Genomic DNA, 19682 nt, shown 5'->3' with positions numbered 1-19682 from the left:
GTGCAGAAAGAGGAAAGGGAAAGGAATTATTGGAATTTTTGTGGTTTTAAAAACGACATGGTACTCTGCGAACTTTTTGGATAGAACGAAAAAGTTACGAGTGCACTGTGGATTTTTATACATTTAGGGGAAATTTAAAAGTTTAGGAATATACAAAGCGTACATAATATCCAGAAAGGTAAAGGATATTCGAAGTGTTTGTTGTAACATTTAATAAGGAAAATTAATTTTTATGTAATTTCCATTTCATTAATAAGGTCAATGAAGATATGAAATTACACAAAAATTCGCAATCTGATCACGAGAAGTGGGATATTGGAATTTAGGTAGCTTTAAAGACGATGTGGTATTCTATTCAAATGTTTGAACAGTGTAAAAGATCATGAACTTCTTATCAGAACTTTTTAATGCTTTCCTATTTGTTTGATAGTACAGGATACAATTGTTGAAATATTTCAAAGATTCGAGGAACTTCTTCCTTGAAGAGATGACTTCATTGAGCCTCAACGGTAATTGCATCGATTCTCACGGCAGGTACCATTAAGCTTGTATTATTTCTCACATATGTGCTTCGTATTCATATGCTTATACAGAAATTTCCGTAATCGTAGGATGTTAAAATTGAAATATTCTTTCGAGCGTTTACATACAAGTCATATTGCCATCGTGAATGTAAATTTACACAGGACTCTGTGGTGAAATCCAAACGGAACTATTAAGCACTATGAAACATCGTTCCCCTAAAGTTTGAAATTTATTAAATTGTAAGCAACTGCTGCGTATGAGCATAATAATTTATTAGCAGTCAGCAGTTCTCAGGAGAAAACTTAACAATTTTGTGATAAGTAATAAGAGCAATCGTTTTTACTTACATATATTAAATTCATTATTTCTATAACAGTTCCTTTCATTCATGCATACTTCTCTGATACCTGTATCGAAGATGTATAGTACTAGTCTTTATTTTGATGATTCAAATACCTATAATAAGAATAATAATACTCTAGTTACTTGACACTTGTGTTCTTCGTTTATATAGTCTTTTTATCAGTATAACATCGAAAATAATGACAAAGATGGTACTAGTATTTCTTGGTAATGTTTATCGTTAATTCATGTATTTTAATAATATTCGTTTATTATTGCTACAAATCGTTTAAAGTGTTCAGACACTTAACACGTTTACTGTGACGTTCACTTTTTTAAAAGATTATCGTATTTCGCGGTGCGGGACAAATACGTAATGCATTTTCGTATTTGACGATACGGGGCAACAGTGACTCGTAGCAATTTTGATCGAACGACCATATTGTCCTTTCCGTAATTCCGCACTTCTTTCAACATATGTTTCGTATTGCACTTCCATATTTGACAGATTTATGAAATATACTACAATATAATTAAGTGGCCATCTGTTGATAACGGGGAGCGTTGTTCCAGTCTCAGCGGTACGTGACAAATAAGCCCCGTACAACAAATCGTTACAATCGTTAAATTTTTCGCACTAATTGGGCGATTTATGATTTACAACTATATTATGTTACTTTACCCTGCGGAGACTCAGTTAATTTTTGTATCGTTGATAAATGTTGAAAAATGAAGGAAATAGTAGCTACGCAAATAGGGCAGGTTTAATGAAAAAGGGGCTACCCAGAAGGGAGGTTCGTTACAGGGCCTATATGCCCTATACCGCAGTCTAGTAACTAGAGCCTAGTGACTAGAGCCTAGTAACTAAAGTTTAGTTTCTGGTTGATATGAGTACTTTAGTTGATATTATTTGTCAATTAATATTTTTAACATTTTCGTCTAATATTTTTTTAGCTTTTTCTCGTTTTTTCTCTTTTTTTTCTTGGAGTTAGTCTAAAGACACCGAATAATGGTTTAAACTCGTTTCTATATATGCCAACATAGCGATTTTTCAACGATTTCCAGTAATTTTGCAGTAAGAGGATTAAAGGATAAACTATGCTTTTGTAAGAAAGTATTCTCAGTGTGTACTCATTCCATTTTTCTTTCGAAATAGAGAGAGAGAGAGAGAGAGAGAGAGAGAGAGAGGAAGAGAGAGACAAGGAGGTAAAAGCAAACAGACAATTTGTTGGCATTTTGCTGATAATTGAGGTTTTCCATCGATTCGATGGAGATTGAGGTTGCTTGTTGAAAGTTTCCGCGAAATGTGACGCGCTAGGTTGAATTGAGGGCCAGCCAGTCGTACACTTGTTCCAATCGAAATTGAATCTTTTTCCAACGAGTGAAACTAAATTGAAAGTGACTAGATCGGAAATTGAAGGCATTTTGGTCGATTCGAACGAATTTGGACCGATTTAAATGTATTTGAACTGAGTGAACCGTTTGAGTTGGTTTGCATCGGTTGCAAATGGAAATGACGACTGTTGTCAAACGATTCCGAATCTCACACAAATCAATCGAATAGAGAATCGATCGAAATTCAATTGAACAAATCAGACTTAAATCGATTTAATCGAACAAATCACTTCAAATCAAGAAGAATCGAGACAAGTTTGTTAATCCTAAATCTACCTTAACACGTTAAATGGAGAAGATTTCGATTTATGAAGTCGATTCCTATATTCCGTATTGAAAAGTACTAAAAACAACTTTTTTCATTTAAAAAGTGACTGCAACACGCGTCAGATTCCTGAGAAATAAAAAAAAAAAGTATTGTCCACACGTATCGACATCGTCACTGAAGAGCTTCTTCCACTTCGATGCATATATCGACATCATACTAAATGTATTAGCTGTGTTAACGTACAGTGCCGTGAATAATTATAAGCTCAAGCCAATTTTTAGATTTTTCATAATATTAAAACAAAAATTGATAAAGTCTTTTATATAATTTCATATTGTCATATAATATAAAACTGGAGATACGACATGTAAAATCTTTCTTCTTTAGAAACCTGTAGAAAATTAAACAAATTTCCTTTCCTTTAAAATTACGTTTTTGGTTATGAAAAAATATAAACTTGATGTTAACTTTGTTACGTTCTCATTCAATGTTTAGTGGATTTCTCTTTATTTTCTATTACTTCTGTTATCCATTAACTTATTTCAAGCTTCGTTTTGAATAACCGGCCATACTTGTCAGAGTTTCCACAGGTTCTTGATAGGGTTCAGATCAAGGCTCAATGCTGGCCATGGTAATAATTCTATTCCAAAATCTGGAAAACAATTTTTTGTAGTGGCGGCTGTATAAGTGGGAGCATTGTATTGTTGAAGAATTGTCTCCTTGTTTGCTATTTCGGTTATGAAATTTCGTCATGAAACATCTCTTAATATTCTATAGCGTTTAATCGACCTGTTACAAAAACAATTTCATTGAACATATCCAGATATGATCAGTGGTTTCTTGTAGACATTGAAGAAATAATGAAGAAAGTATGAACAATGTGTTTGAGTCTATAATCACTCGCAGCACTGTAAATCATTTCTAAAATAATTCAATAATTTCTAAAATAATTCAATAAAATCTAAAATAATTCAATCCGATTCAATCCGATTCAAACCGATTCAAACCGATTAGAGACGACTTAAGATCAATCAAAACTAAAAAGATATCGCGTAATCGAAATATTCGATTCGTTTAAGTGTGTGACTAGCTTTAGTTCTTGAGATTGCCTGCCATTGAAAAATCCCGTCAGACGCTTTTCTCTGAAATGGTGCTTCTGTTACTGTCCCTCCTCTGCAACGTACGTTGGTGTCTTTGGGTACGGACAGGTGGTTCCCTGTCGCTACCAACTCTTCTCAGACTAGTGTCTCTTTCGATACGAGCGTTTTTCGGTGGCACTGGACCACGAATATTTGTGTAGACCACGTAAACGGCTAGGATCCCGACCACGAACATGGCCACACCGACGCCGCTTACCGTGCCAACCTATATCATTATATCATGTAATCGATAACAATTTCATTTTTTTAATTATCACAATCTATCGGATTATTTTATGATATCCCATAATTTGTGTCTGATTTCTCATTAGGGAAACTTGCAATTTAATTACCTACTATAAGTTGTATACAAGGCTGTATATTAGGTCGACGATAGACATATGCCATTTTAGGTATCCATTTTCTATTACGCGTCTATTTGGAATTACGTTACTTAGGTTGAAATAACTTTAAAGTAACTAGCTTCGCTTATACGAACATAAGCCTGAAGTCAAGCCACTTGTATTCAAGTAAATAAAACCCAATTTAGATTAGTCAAATTCAAGTTACTTGATCGATCTGAACGAGGCTTGACTCATTAACATACACGGTCATCCGCCAAGTGTGAAAAATTTGAACAACGACTGCACAAATAATGAAACCCTAAATGAGAATTGCAGAACAATTGATGTAGGTTAATAACTGAACAAATGACTAACCATAGTCCACCACTCGGTGTTATCTATCTCAGAAACGAGAACCTGAGCAGTCTCGTCGTCGCTCTCGTGCAACATCTTGATCTCCTTCGGTGTGGTAGCACAGCCAGTCTTCATCCCTTTTTCCTTACTGATCAACTTCTTGAACGCTTTAGGCATTACATCCTCATCATCCTCGTTATCGTCATCCTTATCATCATCCTTTTCATCATCGTCGTCTTTGTCGCCATCGTTGTCATCGTCGTCGCCCCAATGTAATTTTACCTTGTTCTTGCTGACGACGATCGTGCCTATTGTCTGTAGATCCGAGGCCTTTACTTTCATCGACAGCTCAAGAGAAGCAGCACCTGATTGCGATTCCTTCGCGTGACCCGCGATTACGTTCGACACAACGTTGTTCCAATCGACGGCGTTCACTTGGCTCTTGCACTTCTTCTTCTTGCTACAAGCAAGTCAAACTATTCATTCAATTTTTATCTCGATGAAGTGTTCAAGTTAGATCGCTTTTGAGATATTGTCGATGCAAAGCGGAAAAAGATAAGTTTGGAATGTTAACCTTTCAATTTGCCAATTATAATACAAATTATTATAATTAATTTATTTATATATATATAATTTATTATTAATTAATTATAAATAGACGTCGATAGATCTCCGTGAACGAACGGAAACAATTTTTGTCGTGGTATTCGTAGCACGTCGTTGAGATTTCGCTAATTAACGCTTGGTTCGATCAAACTCGATAATTATCCTGCCAATTAATTAATCTAATTACACGTTATTCCATGTACGATAGATCTTGTTTTTACAGGAGAATGAAAAAAGGAACTGACAAAATAAACTTTGACAAGCTACCTAACGCTTGAATCGTGTTTCAAGATTATCAAATTGATCTTAATTTATACCGATTTGCATTCCATGAAAATTGCTCTGTAAAATGAGCAAATTGATGGATACGTTACGGTAACGATTAATACGTTATCGACTCAGTTCGACATTAAGATCAAACTCTGATACTTTAATTTGGCTGTAAATATAGCGAAAGATTTAAATACGAGTTTTAGATTAGAATGCTTATACCAATGTTATTATTAATATGTTGTATTTGTATTTATATGTCGTATACTACTGACGAAAAGTGTGGGATCATCACGTATTTCATAATATTAAAATATCGGAAAAAAGTTAGGTGAGAATGTTATGTTGCTTTTCGTCAAAGATCTATCGAAATAAAAGAAATTGCTATTGGTGTCTCATCAATTTCGAATCAGCTGTATTGTATTAATCTCTATAGACAATGTTATAGCAGATAATTTGCCACAAAGAAAATCCTAAGTAATATTTAAGATTTTAATAAATAATATGTGTCACTTATTGATCATCGTTGTTCATACATACATACGTGACTCGTAAAATTAATAGTCCAATCATAAATAATAGGTATCGCTTATTAACGATAATTGTTCATAAATATGTGACTGATAAAAGTGAGCGTTTGTTTGAATTTTGAATCGACCGACTACGTAACGACGTTTCCACTATTGAAGATGTAAAGTATAAGCATATTTTGATTATCTTGGCTGGCTTTTTGCTTCTTACATAGTTAGATGCTGCGAATTTATGCCATGGGTGACTGTGTATTTCGCAATTTTTTCACGGGAACAAACGATTAACGAGTAATCAAATGGTCATGCTCACCACAGCGTGTCTAACGCTTTCGCATACACCTTTATCGCGTCCTCAAGCCATCTAACTTCCCTCAGTTCCTCCGAGTCGTATTTTCCGCTATCTTTGCTCGACCACCATTTCGACTTCTCTACCCTTGCTTCTAATCCTGGGAATTCGTTCCTAAACAGAAAAGAAAAGTACACGGAATTTTTCTACCATATATTTTTATGTATTTTCATATAAAATCTACGTATACGTATATTATAATACATATAATTATGTATTATAATACGTACTGTTAGGTTGAGTAATAAGTTCACTCACGAGTTCCTAAAAGAGCACGTTATTATAATTTTCACATAAGATCTATCGAGTCCTCTTTAGTATTATTATTCCTTTATTAACGTACATATCTCTATCATTAACAAATTCAGAGACGTATATTTTATATTTTTACATTCCTCAAATATTTTTATAGTATTCTTCTGAAGGCTACGAAAACTCACCAGTGAAATGTGAACGAATTTATTGCTCAACCCAACATATCGATTTGGGCATAATAGGTTAATATATTATATAGATTTATATATAGATATGTTTAATGTATATTTACACCGTTTTTATCTGTTTAACAAATACAAAATTCGAAGATATTGTAATTATAAGCATCTTTTATATATATAAAAATAAAAAAAATATAATAATATTATATTTTTAAATTATTAATTATTTTTAATTATTTTATAAATAAAATTTTTGTAATTATAATCTCATATAATTTTTTAAATATATTTATATATAAATTATATATATATTTAAGAAATACATATATATATATATATATATATATATATATATATATATATATATATAGGAAATGCTTATAATTATAATTTCTTCGAATTTTTTATTTGTTTTATTTGAAAAATTGTCTATATGAAAGTTGTCTGATTTCATGAGAGAAACTTAATAGAATATTTCTGTATACATGTGTATGTATATTATAGAATATTTGGATACACCAATCTTTATGGGGCCACATTTTAAAACGGGCCTTCATATGTATAAATGAAACCCTGTTTGAATATTTGGTACACTTGACTTGTTACATACAGAGATTTTAATATCATCATGTTCCTCATGTTTATCATGTTTAATAGAATTGTATATTTCCTAGAATTTTTATTAGGCATTTTAAGATGCAATCATATAAAGTATACTTATATGTATTCCCAGGATCGAATTAAATTTCTTTTTTTGCAGAAGTTTCTGACAGGTATGGGCGAATGATTAATAGCAATGATTAAATTACGGAAACGCTAATTTAACATATAACGATCTTAATAACGAAAATGAGAATAAGATTATTAAGTTACGATTATATGTCCTTGATTACCAGCGTAAATCAGACCTCACGTTCTGGAAGATCTTCGTGGAATATCCCGTTTTTTATGGTTGCATTATTTAGATTAAATCTATGAAGATTGAATGCAACACCTCACGTATATATAGTCATTGTTATTTCTAATATCTTTATTATCGTGTAATTTCCATGACTCCAATAAAAACATATATATAAGCAATTACATCATGTCCTTGACAATCCGTCTTTGACTAAAAAACAACTCCCCTTCATTTTTCAATTATTATATCTTGCCTCAATATTACTCTATACTTCTTATATTATATTTAAGAAATTATATGAAATTATAATTATAAACATAATTGTATATCTATAAGAAAATACAAAATGGGTGGCAGAATTTAATTGCTATTAAAGACACATTGAATATATACGATGAATCAATTGAAAACAGATTAAAGAGAAATAAAATGTAAATATAAAATACAATCGATTAGAACGACGTTTGAGTAATAATAGAATATAGCGGTAGAATTTACAATTGTAACGGTCACTAATCAGGTGACAGAACGTCAGGTAGATAGGTACTAATGAACTCGGTGTGGTCGCGTGCTAATGTTTGCTTGTATTTATATTTCTATTAACCGCTATCTATTATCCTGATATTATATGCAAAGGCTAATTGCACGATTAGGCTTATTTCCATGAATAACAGATCGCTGCTATAATGACGATACGTTGAATGTAAAATGCGTCTCGGTGACACAATCTGTTGAATAGTGTGCGAACGCAAGCGTAATTCGTTCGATCGAAAAACAATTTTTATCTTTATTTTTATTTTATGTTAATTTTTAATTTGTTTCTTCGTTTCCTAAAAATTGTTTCCTCGTCCCTTCGGAACCTAGCACCGACGCTGATACTTTATCGCGAGATAACAGATTATATGCACTGAAACTATAATACGTGAATAACTTTTTAAACATAAGAAGCAATTACAAGTGTATTTTTTAATTTTATCTCGGTTAATTAGTCACTTCACTAATGTTCTAGTGTATACTGTAAAAACGTGTGATAGTTGCTTTATTATGTTTTAGTTGTTGCTGCATTATGCTTTAACTGCTGTATTAAAAATTATTATATAATGAATGAATTATCGTGGTAAATCTGATTAATATGGATAATGTAGTAATATGCGTTTTTATATATACTGTTCAAAATGCAAATAAAACTAATAAATTTAAGCGTGTGAAACCGTAACGAAAAGAATATTAAACGAATTCTTGCAATTCTCTATCGTAGTTAGAATATTAAGAAACAGAATTCGGTGATGCAGTTTGATTAAACGAAATTGCAAATGAATTGGTGCATTGGTTGTTGCTGGATGAAAATGCGTTTTTAATTTTCACAATAAAAGAAAAAAAAAAAAAGAAAAAGAAAAGAAAAAGAATCAGTGTAATCGTGGCAACAGGAAACTAACTCGTTGGAAGTTCGATCCGTTCGGTAATTAATTTTTTGTCCCGCCTTTTTCTTCCTGAATCCAGCGACTGATTACGTGCACGATATTTATGATCACGTTAATTATGCTTAACAGTAAACTCGTATGAAGTTTGCACAATCGGCACGCGATCTGAAGCTTTTTGTTACGTGCGTTTGTATGAGTCAGACGTCGACGCAGGATTTCCATTGTTATGATGACACCTGGAGAGGAGAGAAAGGAAGAGAAAGAGAGAGAAAATACGCTATTGTATTAATAGCCGGAGTATTACGCAACAATAGCTCAGCACGGCTACCGTTTGCTCACGAATGATCGTGAGTGAGAGATAAGCTGTGATAGATCGATACGATCGGTAATTCTCGGTTTGAACTTATGCAACTTCGACATTTCTGAATTACACAATTGACACGGTCGATACTTTGGAAGATCGCAAAAACCATCTAGATTAAATTAATTTCTAGGGTCGACGAACGTTTCTATGTTTGTCAAAGTGGATTCCTAAAATTTGATTTTGAATAATTTATACGATTAAGACGATCGCAGAAGGGAAAGTTGTAATTTTCAATTTATGAATTGAGTTATTTTATAGGATCAATAGATTTTTTTTATATTTGAAGATTTGAAAAATAAGTGTTTGACCATTTCAACTTTTGCAAATTATGCGGTTAATATAATCTACTTGTACCTGAGGAGAGATAGAATTTATGTAAAATTGTAAAATTTAAATTTTAAATCGATAGAATTTTCTGTGCTCCGAAATTTTAATAATTAAGAAACAAATTTTTCTCAAACTGGAAACTTGGTTTTCTTACATTTTTTTCATAGATGCTAGATACCAGACATCACTAGACATGGAATTCTGATGAATCGTCATGTCGCGTCGGTTAGATGAATCAGAGAGTCGATGAAGGTCCAGTCGAACAAACGTGACGTGGAAAGTCTAACGATTGTGGTGCACATTGTAACGTTCAGAATGAAGAACGAACGTGATTTCTCTTTGTAAATATGCGAATTGAACGAGGATTTAAAGCGACGTTTACAGCAAACAGCTTTTAGGTAACTGAAAGTGCGAGTTGATGGGCGTTAAGCCATTTACAATAAAATCCTGTAATCGAATTTCAATCAAGTAGAAACGATTTCCCGCTATATCAAATGAATTATGCATTGTGTACAAGAACGAATCTTCAATTCCAGTTTAATTTGTCTTTCAATGTGTTGGTAGCGTGAATCACTAATTGATAATCAAGTTCTATAAATACACTTAATTGCTTTCGACGATTATAAATTGGCGGAATGGTTTCATTGGTTTCGACTGTAATTGTTAGACAGAAAATTATGTTCCTTTCATTTCCTCTGTAATCGGATTTATCAAGATAACGATTAAGATGTTTTGGAGTTTTAAGAGTAATACGTAATACTCGAAAAATTATTTGGCCTTGGATTTGATATATTGAAGTTTTTAATTAACGATTTAATAGCATTAGTAATGAGTCAGCTTTCGATACAATCTTAATTATTATTTATTTATTTTCTTATTTATTTATTTATTTATAAGAAGGTGTGCCATTAGAATGCATTTACAACGACATGTATTTATCGGATATAGCGACTTACAAAAACAGAAAAGAGAGAAAGGTCAAAAATCAAAATTTTGCACAATATACAGTGACGAGCAAAAGCGTAAACACATTTCGCTAATTTTATGTAAAAGGCGATACTACGACTAATTTTTCAAGTGATCGGTAAAGATTAGGTAACAGTAACTACAAGCTGCGTCTGATTAACGAAATGTGATAGTTCATTTTCATTAACATTAATAATGTACAAAATATTTTATAATAATTGTATTTTGAAACAATGTTTACAGTTTTGCACGTTTCGTCAGAAACGTTTATGACAGCATGTAAATGTCAGGGAAACGAAACTGTCAATAAGCATTTATTGTCCATTGTTTCGCAGTCAACTGTTCCACATCATTGTTGCATTACTTTTTAGTTTCATATGCTTAATCCAAGATGAAGCCACTTAGTGAAGATAAAAAGAGCAGTATTATTTGTTTGTGTGATAAAGTTTTGTCGTTGCGGCAAATTGCAGAGAAATGTGGTGTCAGTCATACGATAGTTGCAAGAATAAGAAAAAAGTATGTTAGTGCACAAATTTATTCACAAAACGGATTGAGCAGCACGTGAAATTGCACACTGTATTCGGTCGGATAGTAACAAAACACCAAAAATCGCTGCTCAGGAAATCGAAATAAGTGCTAGCGAATGGACCATTCGTCGCTCTTTAAAGAGAATTGGTTTTCGAGCGAAGGAAAAAAAAAGTAAACCAGCTCTTTCAAATAAAAATATTAAATTACGAAAACAATCTGTTGACACCTACAAAGAATGGACGACCGAAGATTGGGAAATAGTTATATGAAGTGACGAAATAAAAATTAACAGATTCGAATCCGACGAAAGGTCCTGGTATTGGACTTCGTCTGAGAATAATAATCAACCAAGTGGTATAAAACAAACTATGAGGTTTGCAGGTGGTTCAATTATGTGTTGGGGTTGCTTTACTCACAGAGGTGTTGGTCCCTTAGTTCGAATCGAAGGTATAATGCGAAAAGAGCATTATTTGACCATTCTACAAAGTAATTTACCCTCTGTAGTTAATTCTATTGGATATAATGAACGTGAAGTAGTATTTCAACAAGACGGGGATCCTAAGCATACTGCAAAAATAGTTAAAACCTGGCTAGAAAATGAAAATTTTTCTTTGACGAAGCGGCCAGCACAAAGTCCGGATATGAATCCGATCGAAAATTTGTGGTCCATTTTGAAAAGAAGGCTGGAAAAATATAATAATTCACCTTCAGGTGTTCGTGAATTATGGGAAAGAACACAACAGGAATGGTACAATATTGAACTACAAATAATTAAAAATTTAATTGACAGTATGCCTCGTAGATTAAAAACATTAAAAGGAAGTAAAGGAAAGTAGATGAAATACTAGGTTGAAACCTTAATTTGACGAGTATAATTAAAGTGCAAAACTGTAAACATGGTTTGAGATGTCCATTTTTGTAAAATGTTCTGTATATTATTAATGTTAATGAAATTGAGCTATTACATTTCGTTAATCAGATGCAGCTTGTAGTTACTGTTACCTAATCTTTATCGATCACTTGAAAAATTAGTCGTATTATTGTCTTTTACATAAAATTAGCGGAGTGTGTTTACACTTTTGCCCGTCACTGTAGATGAAAAAATATAATTGAAGAACAGTAAATTTAGATTCAAAGTAACGAAGAGAAGAAGTCTACGCGGTCCGAAAAACTATTAGCTCGAAGACAAATACGAGTTAGAGTATCAAGATGGAAATATTTAGATTTATAAGCACAACGCCGAAATAGTAACGAAATGGTGCGTTAAGATTGGTCGGTGCAAGAATATGCGAAAAGAACTGTTCGTTTGATCATTGATAATTTCATATGGCGAACTTAAATCGACGAGAAATCCACGTCCATTCAGAGATCTTAGATCAAGTAATTCTTGGTGAACAATATTGAAACCCTCTGCTCATAGAGCATTGCAATCGACTGTGTTTACGATGTGAAAATATCTTGTATTAAATTGTTTTGAGAAGCAACATGTGTAATAAGATAAGAAAAGATACAGATGGAAGATGCATACCCCTGACGGAATCTGATTAACGAGCAGTATAATAATCTAATTGTTGAAGCCTATGTGAAACGGAGGAATGGCGCATAACAAATCCTAAGATTCTTGAGGATGTGTTCCGGATCTTTTCAAAGTAGAGAGAGAAGGTTAGTTGAGAGTTATAATAAACTCGAAGGTCATACATGACTTGAATTGAAAATAGGTTTCAATCAGTGCGCAAGGGGAGATAGAGGCACGTTTGATTACCTGGAGTCTTCTAGAAGCAGTATAGCGTTTGTCGAGTTGACGTGCTTCAGGTGTTCTTCGAGGCGCCCTTCGCTGACGATCAGAACGGTCGCGTTCACCGGTTTGCTGAAGAATTCGTCTTGCGGCGTTCCAATATGCACGATGTGTGAGGTCAAGTCTGTTGCATATTCAAACTTTCGAATTTCCTATCTTGTGAATTATCAGAGGTGGAAATGTTAAAATTTAGCGATTATTTACAAAATGATGCTCTCCATCGATTTTGATAGCCTTAAAATATGTTATTAAAAGGTGATCGTGCTGAACAATCTTTTCCTATACTTATTAGCATCGCGGCCTTAGTTATGTATTTTTAATACTATGTATTTCTTAGAATTTTCATTTGAATGAAGTAATAAATAGATATATTCCAATTTATAATTAGTAGATTCGTTGCTTCATGTTATAATTAATATTATCTAACCGGAAACATCTGTGTTATTATATCGGAAAATACAGTTATTCGACCGTCGAAATGATATCAGCAACGAAATAGAAATTCTGTGATATAACCAACGTAATGCTGTTTCGTACGTCTTGTCTCTCAGCAGAACACGTCACGTACATGTTAATAATTAGAGTCAGCAGATACGTGTGTATACATGTCCACCACACGTAACCTAGTGATAAACACGTCTTAGCATGTAAGTCATACATAAAAATATGTTTGGTAGTACGTATAAAGGATATTAATCCCAGCCAAACTATAACTTATTCATTTATCTATTTTTTATTTATATGAAATGTAATTAGCATCGATAAGATAAATTTAGCGTGGCCTATATAAAGAGTGCAGTGAAGACTAAATGAAACTGGATTTAATTGAAGTTTTTTATGAATATCCCGAAACCAAAGGCTGGACGACAGTAGCGCACATGGGGAAAAATTGTTCGCGATGATGACTTTGACAATATATTTCAGGATCATCGAGATTGATGGGCAGCACCATTTCCTATTCTGTTTTCCTATTATATAATTTCTGAATTTCTGAATTTTCGAATTGTTAAATCCTGGAACATTTAGAACACTCGATGCTGCATAATATTATCTGTTCCATCGTGTCTACTATCGATTTTTCAATTCTACTACTCGATTCTATCGCAATTATTCTGATTTAATTTCATATAGCGATAATCCTGACCTGATGAACTCAATAAATTAACAATCTCACCATCTTGATCGCCGTCATCGATCAAAACGCACAGACCCTTCTTAATGGCTGCTATTGTCAGTTTTTTCGCAATGTTTTGAGCATCATCTTCGCCATCTTCATCCGCGTTCACCACCAACGTGAATGATTTCCACTTCAGCTCTTCCACGACCTTCAAGGTGCCCTGAAACAGAAAATCGTGTCTGGTCAGCGATGATCTGAAATTCCTTCACAATGATCCACCTGCTTTCATTAATTTGCCACAGATCATAATTTGAAAGAATCACCATTTTTGTACGAGAATACTTTGCCACTTCTCAATAATTCAATAATTCGAAATTTCAATACTTTTCACATTTATTCTATTTAAATCTTCGTTATTTCATAAGATTCGTATGAAATTTGCGAGAAATAACGATTAGAAAGCACGTGTTCGCGAATAGGATTAAGTAACACGTAACCGCAATTTTATTTTCACGTCGTTGAATTTGCAATTATGCGTGTATAATATATAATATATATGTAAATTCTATAGAATTTAGAACACCAATCGACGGTTGACTTTCCCTGTGTTTACTGAGAATTGGTCGAACGATATAAATAGAGAAGGACGGACACTTAGTAGAGAGAATAAAACAGGATTTCGAGAAGCGAAGATTGAACAAAGAAGAAGAAAAGCAACTTAAGAGTTAGATGGAAAAAGAGAAAAGGGACTGGAAGCGGAGAGTTTTAAGGAGATACGGAAGAAGACCTAGAAAATCGATTCTTGAGTTTCACGAATCGATCGCCTGATTTCCAAAAATATTACACCATTATATACACACACACACACACACACACATATATATATATATATGTAGTATCGTGGACGAGGGGCCTGGGGGGTGTCGGGCGAATTATAAACAAGCGGTTGCGGAGCATGTACGTGGTGGGGCTAAGACAAAAGACAAGGGGTTGCTAAAGGACATAAACGAATTAACGGCAGTATGAGTTGAGAAGCCAGAGAGTGCAAATTGCGTTGTCGAGAGAGAGTTGAATCCGTGGTGACGAGAGTTGCAAATTAATTATCTGGTTGTCTTAATTATAATACGTTATTGTGATTAGTTCACGTTAAACAACCATCGTTTCCTGTTTAATCAACATCTGTTTAATCCATTTATTGTAAATAAACTAATTTTAGTAGCAAGATACTATGCTCCGGCAGTAATTCGAAAGAGGTCCCGGGGCATCCCAGCTGAGCGTCGGGCGGTCCACCGTGGGGTTTTAGTCGGTATAGTCCGAGACTACCCCACCGTTTCCATAGAGCGGCGGGAGGGTCCCATGAGGATTTCCCCATGTATAAAAAAAAAAAAGAAAAGTAGTAAGATGCTACATATATATATGTAATGGTGTAATATTTTTGTATATATATGTATTTTGTATATATGTATAGAGTAAGTCGCGCGAATTAACATTTACATGACCCCAGTTTATTATTATTTATTACTAGTCAAGTTTTCGAAAGCGAACTAGTTACGTTTCTACTTCATTAAGAATACTGTATCTTGATTTTACGAAGAAACTTGAAACATTTCCTAAATGTCATCTAGCTGGAATTAATCCTCATGGAAAAGAACGCTGCGAACGACCCTGGATCTGGCTGATATTTATGGTTTAGCATCGCAAAGATGCATGGAATGTAGCGTAGATTACGTGACGCAGCATCAATAATCGTTACGCATCATCAGATATTTTAATTTATAATTAATGTAATAATTTAATATTTTTGTCTTTATTGAAAAAGATAGGATGTACGTGTTGTAATGATCGTGGACGTCATTGTATCACTTAATCTCGTTATGCGAAGGTTATTATAATAAGCAATTAGTCACCTGGACTAGATAAGAATCGGATTCCTTCATTAAATGATGAAGGTACGGAGAATTCGATTCTCGTCTCACGATGTGCGGCACTTTCAGCACTGACGTTATCTTGTGTACGGCTTCCGCATTTGTCGCAGTGTCTGGCCCGATAATTCCTACTCAACAAAGTAACACAACTTAGAACGAAGTATTGGGTTGGCAACTAAGTGATTGCGGATTTTGTCATTAGGTGATATTGACAAAATCCGCAATCACTTAGTTGCCAATGCAATAGAATTGCCTACGCAGCTGTATTTCTATGTATAGTTATTTTTTAGAAACTCAATTTTATATGCATTTATGATGAAAATAAGCGATCTCTTTACGACCGTTTCATGTTAAGAAATTTAATGGCATCTTAAAAAGCACTATAACTTATAGCTTTTGAAAAATGAAAGGACAACGTATCTTTTATAAACACGATGACATAAGAATGATAAATTTAAACTTCTTAGTCAATTGCTAAAGAAATTTGACGACTACAAACTATGCTCCGTTTTTGCAAACAAATAATCAAATAAAAGGACAAATGCGAGGATCTCTAGACGCAGTTGTTTACAACGTTAATACAATTGAAAGAAAAAAAAAGAAAAAGAAAAAGAAGGAATGTGAAACGTTATTGGTGATAAAACACAGGTATTCGAGTCACGATCGTAAATTCTTCGATCTCGGCTTCACGATTTCGCGACTAACCAAGTGACGAGCTATGTGTGCGCTTGAAACGGCGCAAACAGAAGGGGATTGCAGCAATGGAAACGGGGGGATCGTGACACGTTGTACGAAACATTCTTCTTTGGCTAAGTATCAACTGGGAAAATCTCATGATCGATGTTCCAAGTTGTTGCGTTTACCTAAGTAGTAGGGCGGTTGCAAACAGCTCGTGTCTGCCCCCACGAGAGCCTTCATCGCTGCTTTCAGAGCGCCGGTTATGCTACCGCACGTGTCCACAACAGTCACTTCTGCAAAATAGTAGAAGCCATGCTTCAGTTATTCACCTTAACACGATTTCATTTCGTTGAGCTTTCACTTGACGCTATTCGATTGAGAAATTAAGTTAAGGAATGATCTTAATTAAAATGGGGGTTTACGTTTGCGGATAGAAGTTGTCAGACTTTCAGATTCCAGGTTTCAGGATTTGGAGATTGGATTTCAATTGGATTTGGTCTCTGTTTGCTTTAGCATATTAAGTTAGGGAATGTCTTGAAGGGTAAATATGGGGAAACTGAAGTTTCCGAGCTTCCTGATTTAACGTTTAGGATTTAGTGCTGGAATTTCAAGATTTCTGCCCTGTTTGCTTTAAGATGTTAAACCTAATCGCGTTAAGCTTTTATGGAAAACCGTCCAACTGAGACATTAAATTATTTATATTAATGAGATGTTTAATTCTAGAAATTCGACATTTTTATATCCAGAGTGTATTCTAAGGGTTTCATGCTTTAGTGCTACAGTTTTGCTCACTGTAACGCGACCGATTCTATTAAGTTTCCACATAAAGCTATATGAAAAATGAAATTAGGAAATATGCGCTTAACTTTCAAAAATTGGAACCCGTATGTTTTGGGATTCATTCTGCTCGATAGAATTGAACTAACGTTAACGATACGTTAAATTTTCACAGAATCGATCTAAAAATTGAGCGATCATTAGTCCTGCAAAGTCGGAGTTTCTCTGTTTTGGAATCCATTTGCTTGAATATTCGTTATCTGATAAATATCCAAGGAGACTGGATAACGTTTCACGCAAAAGATAAAAGGAAATTTCCGTTCTCTATGAATACAATCGCTCCGAGCAAAACTAAAGAATGGAAAGTCAAAAACCTGTGGAACAATTCATTCGAAACGATATTGCCCAACACCGGAGACAACCAAGCTATTATACGATATATATTAACGTCTAATCTATTCTGCTCGGATAAGTATCAGGAATGTTTCCTTGACATCGTTTCTTTTTTCTCCTTTACGCTATTTCTTTTCTTATATCCTTTTGTTTCTTCGCTCAGTATCTTCTTCTGCCCCTGCTTATTGCCCCGCGACGATAAAAAGACAAGATCACAAACATATAATCGGTTTAATCATCGTGAAAATCAAAAGTCGAAATAATATTTCTCTTGTTTACCGACATCGTAGCCAGCTGTCTTGTTATTGTGAATCTCTGCGAGTAGCTTCGCCGCTTCGTACAGCAGTACACCTCTAGCGGATAGCTTCCTGCAGGACGCATCATCGTGGATGCTTGTCAGCAGCGAAATCTGCGCGTGATTTCCACATTCCGTACGCCCGCCACAGGTACACGCGTAGATAATGCCGATTATCATCAGCAAAGCTCGCATTTTCCCCATTCTAAATCCTCTCGTATCTCTTCTCTTCTTCCCTCTGCTCTTCTTTCTCCACTTCTCTTTCCTTTGCTACTTTTAAATCTCTCGTTACGTTGTATTCTAATCTTTCATTGCTTCATTACGTTACATCTCTTCATCTTTGTCCTATTTCCTCTTTCAATATCTCCAATTCCCTGTTTCTTCCGATTTTTCTTCGATTCTCCTCCCTTCTTCTATATCTTCGTAATCTTAGATTTAGCTCGCAATAATTACAGAATATTGGCGGACGAAACACTCGTACCGAATACACCGTAAAATCTTGCAGCGTGAACGATTTCTTTCTTCCTCTTTTTTTAATTGCTCTCTTAGTCGTCACTGAACTATGGTACACGGCAAGGAACGACGTGGACGCGCAGAAAAATGACAGAACGTCAGTGCGAGGCTCTCGTTACGGGGGCGAAGATCGCTGGAAGCTAATCGCGACAGGGCAGCCGTTGCCTGTTCTTCAGCAGCTTCTCCTCGAACTGTGGACCTTGATAGTGAAAAGCGGGAGCTTTATATAAGGAAGCCAATACGGTATGTATTAGGCGAATTTCTAGGGTTTTAGGCCCCAATAACCACGCGCCAGGTGTTCTCAAGACGACCTTGTTATTCCCTCTTCCTCTTTCAATCCTGCTATTATGCGCATCGACCCTTCTTAACATCGTTCAATATAGCAACTTCGAATATTTTGTATTTCCCTTCATTTTATTTCATTTATCTACTTTCGTTTAAATTGATCTTAGCAATATTGAATTTTTATTTGTTTTATAATAGAATGTTATGTACGTTATGTTAATACGTGTATACAGGCTGTGCCAATTCTATCGAATATCTCAATTAAAATTGCTACCGAAGATAAAACAAAGCGATTAACATGTGGAGAAAAGTTTGTACGTACAATATCAAAGCACTATCCGGTGACAATAAGAAAAGGATATACTTCGTATTGAAGATTGTTGACATTTCATTATATGTAAATATTTGTTTTTTTTAAATACATTTTTATAGACGAGGTCAATGTATTTTACCAAGCTATTAATTTAACAAAAATTAGTAATTTATCTAGTTATCCGGTTTGAGTGAAATATCTCGTACTATATATTTTGTAATTGCTCGCTATGTAGAATACATATTATTGATTGTACGGAAGATCATGTTTAAAAAATTCAATTGGTTAAATTGTATTTTTTTCTTTGCTTAAGGCTGCGTCATTATATTTCATTGGTGTAACGGAACATTCGAAACCAAGAAACCACTCGTATTTCAAATTAATATCGGGCAAATCTATCTCGTAAATTATTCCATTTTCTATTAACAGGTTACAATTTTCTTCTAAGCTTAATATATATTGGTTTCCTATTTCCTACATTTATTTCAGGACTCCTGCTTTATGTTCTATAAATACATTTTCTTGCGC

General features: G+C 34.1%; 2 protein-coding genes across 4 annotated transcripts in view; one reads left to right on the top strand and one right to left on the bottom strand.

The window, feature by feature from the left end:
* Window positions 1–388: 388 nt before the first annotated feature.
* LOC122569254 lies at window positions 389–18735 on the bottom strand. The gene is made up of 8 exons (XM_043730011.1): window positions 18028–18735; window positions 16764–16871; window positions 15883–16028; window positions 14033–14195; window positions 12826–12982; window positions 6084–6233; window positions 4389–4827; window positions 389–3895 (listed from the first exon to the last, which is right to left on the bottom strand). The coding sequence occupies exons 1-8, from the start codon at window positions 18245–18247 to the stop codon at window positions 3659–3661; spliced, it is 1620 nt and encodes a 539-aa protein (XP_043585946.1). The 5' UTR covers window positions 18248–18735; the 3' UTR covers window positions 389–3658.
* Window positions 18665–19682, top strand: part of LOC122569258 (growth hormone secretagogue receptor type 1) — a 79687-nt gene continuing 78669 nt past the window's right edge. The window contains exon 1 of one of the 3 annotated variants that reach the window (XM_043730025.1): window positions 18665–18799. The gene's annotated coding sequence lies outside the window, so the exon portion shown is untranslated. The remainder of the gene's footprint in view (window positions 18800–19682) is intronic. The other 2 variants (XM_043730027.1, XM_043730026.1) reach the window with 2 other exon arrangements.

This window comes from Bombus pyrosoma, linkage group LG7, assembly GCF_014825855.1.
Source record: "Bombus pyrosoma isolate SC7728 linkage group LG7, ASM1482585v1, whole genome shotgun sequence".
NCBI lineage: Eukaryota > Metazoa > Arthropoda > Insecta > Hymenoptera > Apidae > Bombus > Bombus pyrosoma.
The sequence above is the reverse complement of the archived record's forward strand: the minus strand, read 5'-3'. Positions and strand labels throughout refer to the sequence as shown.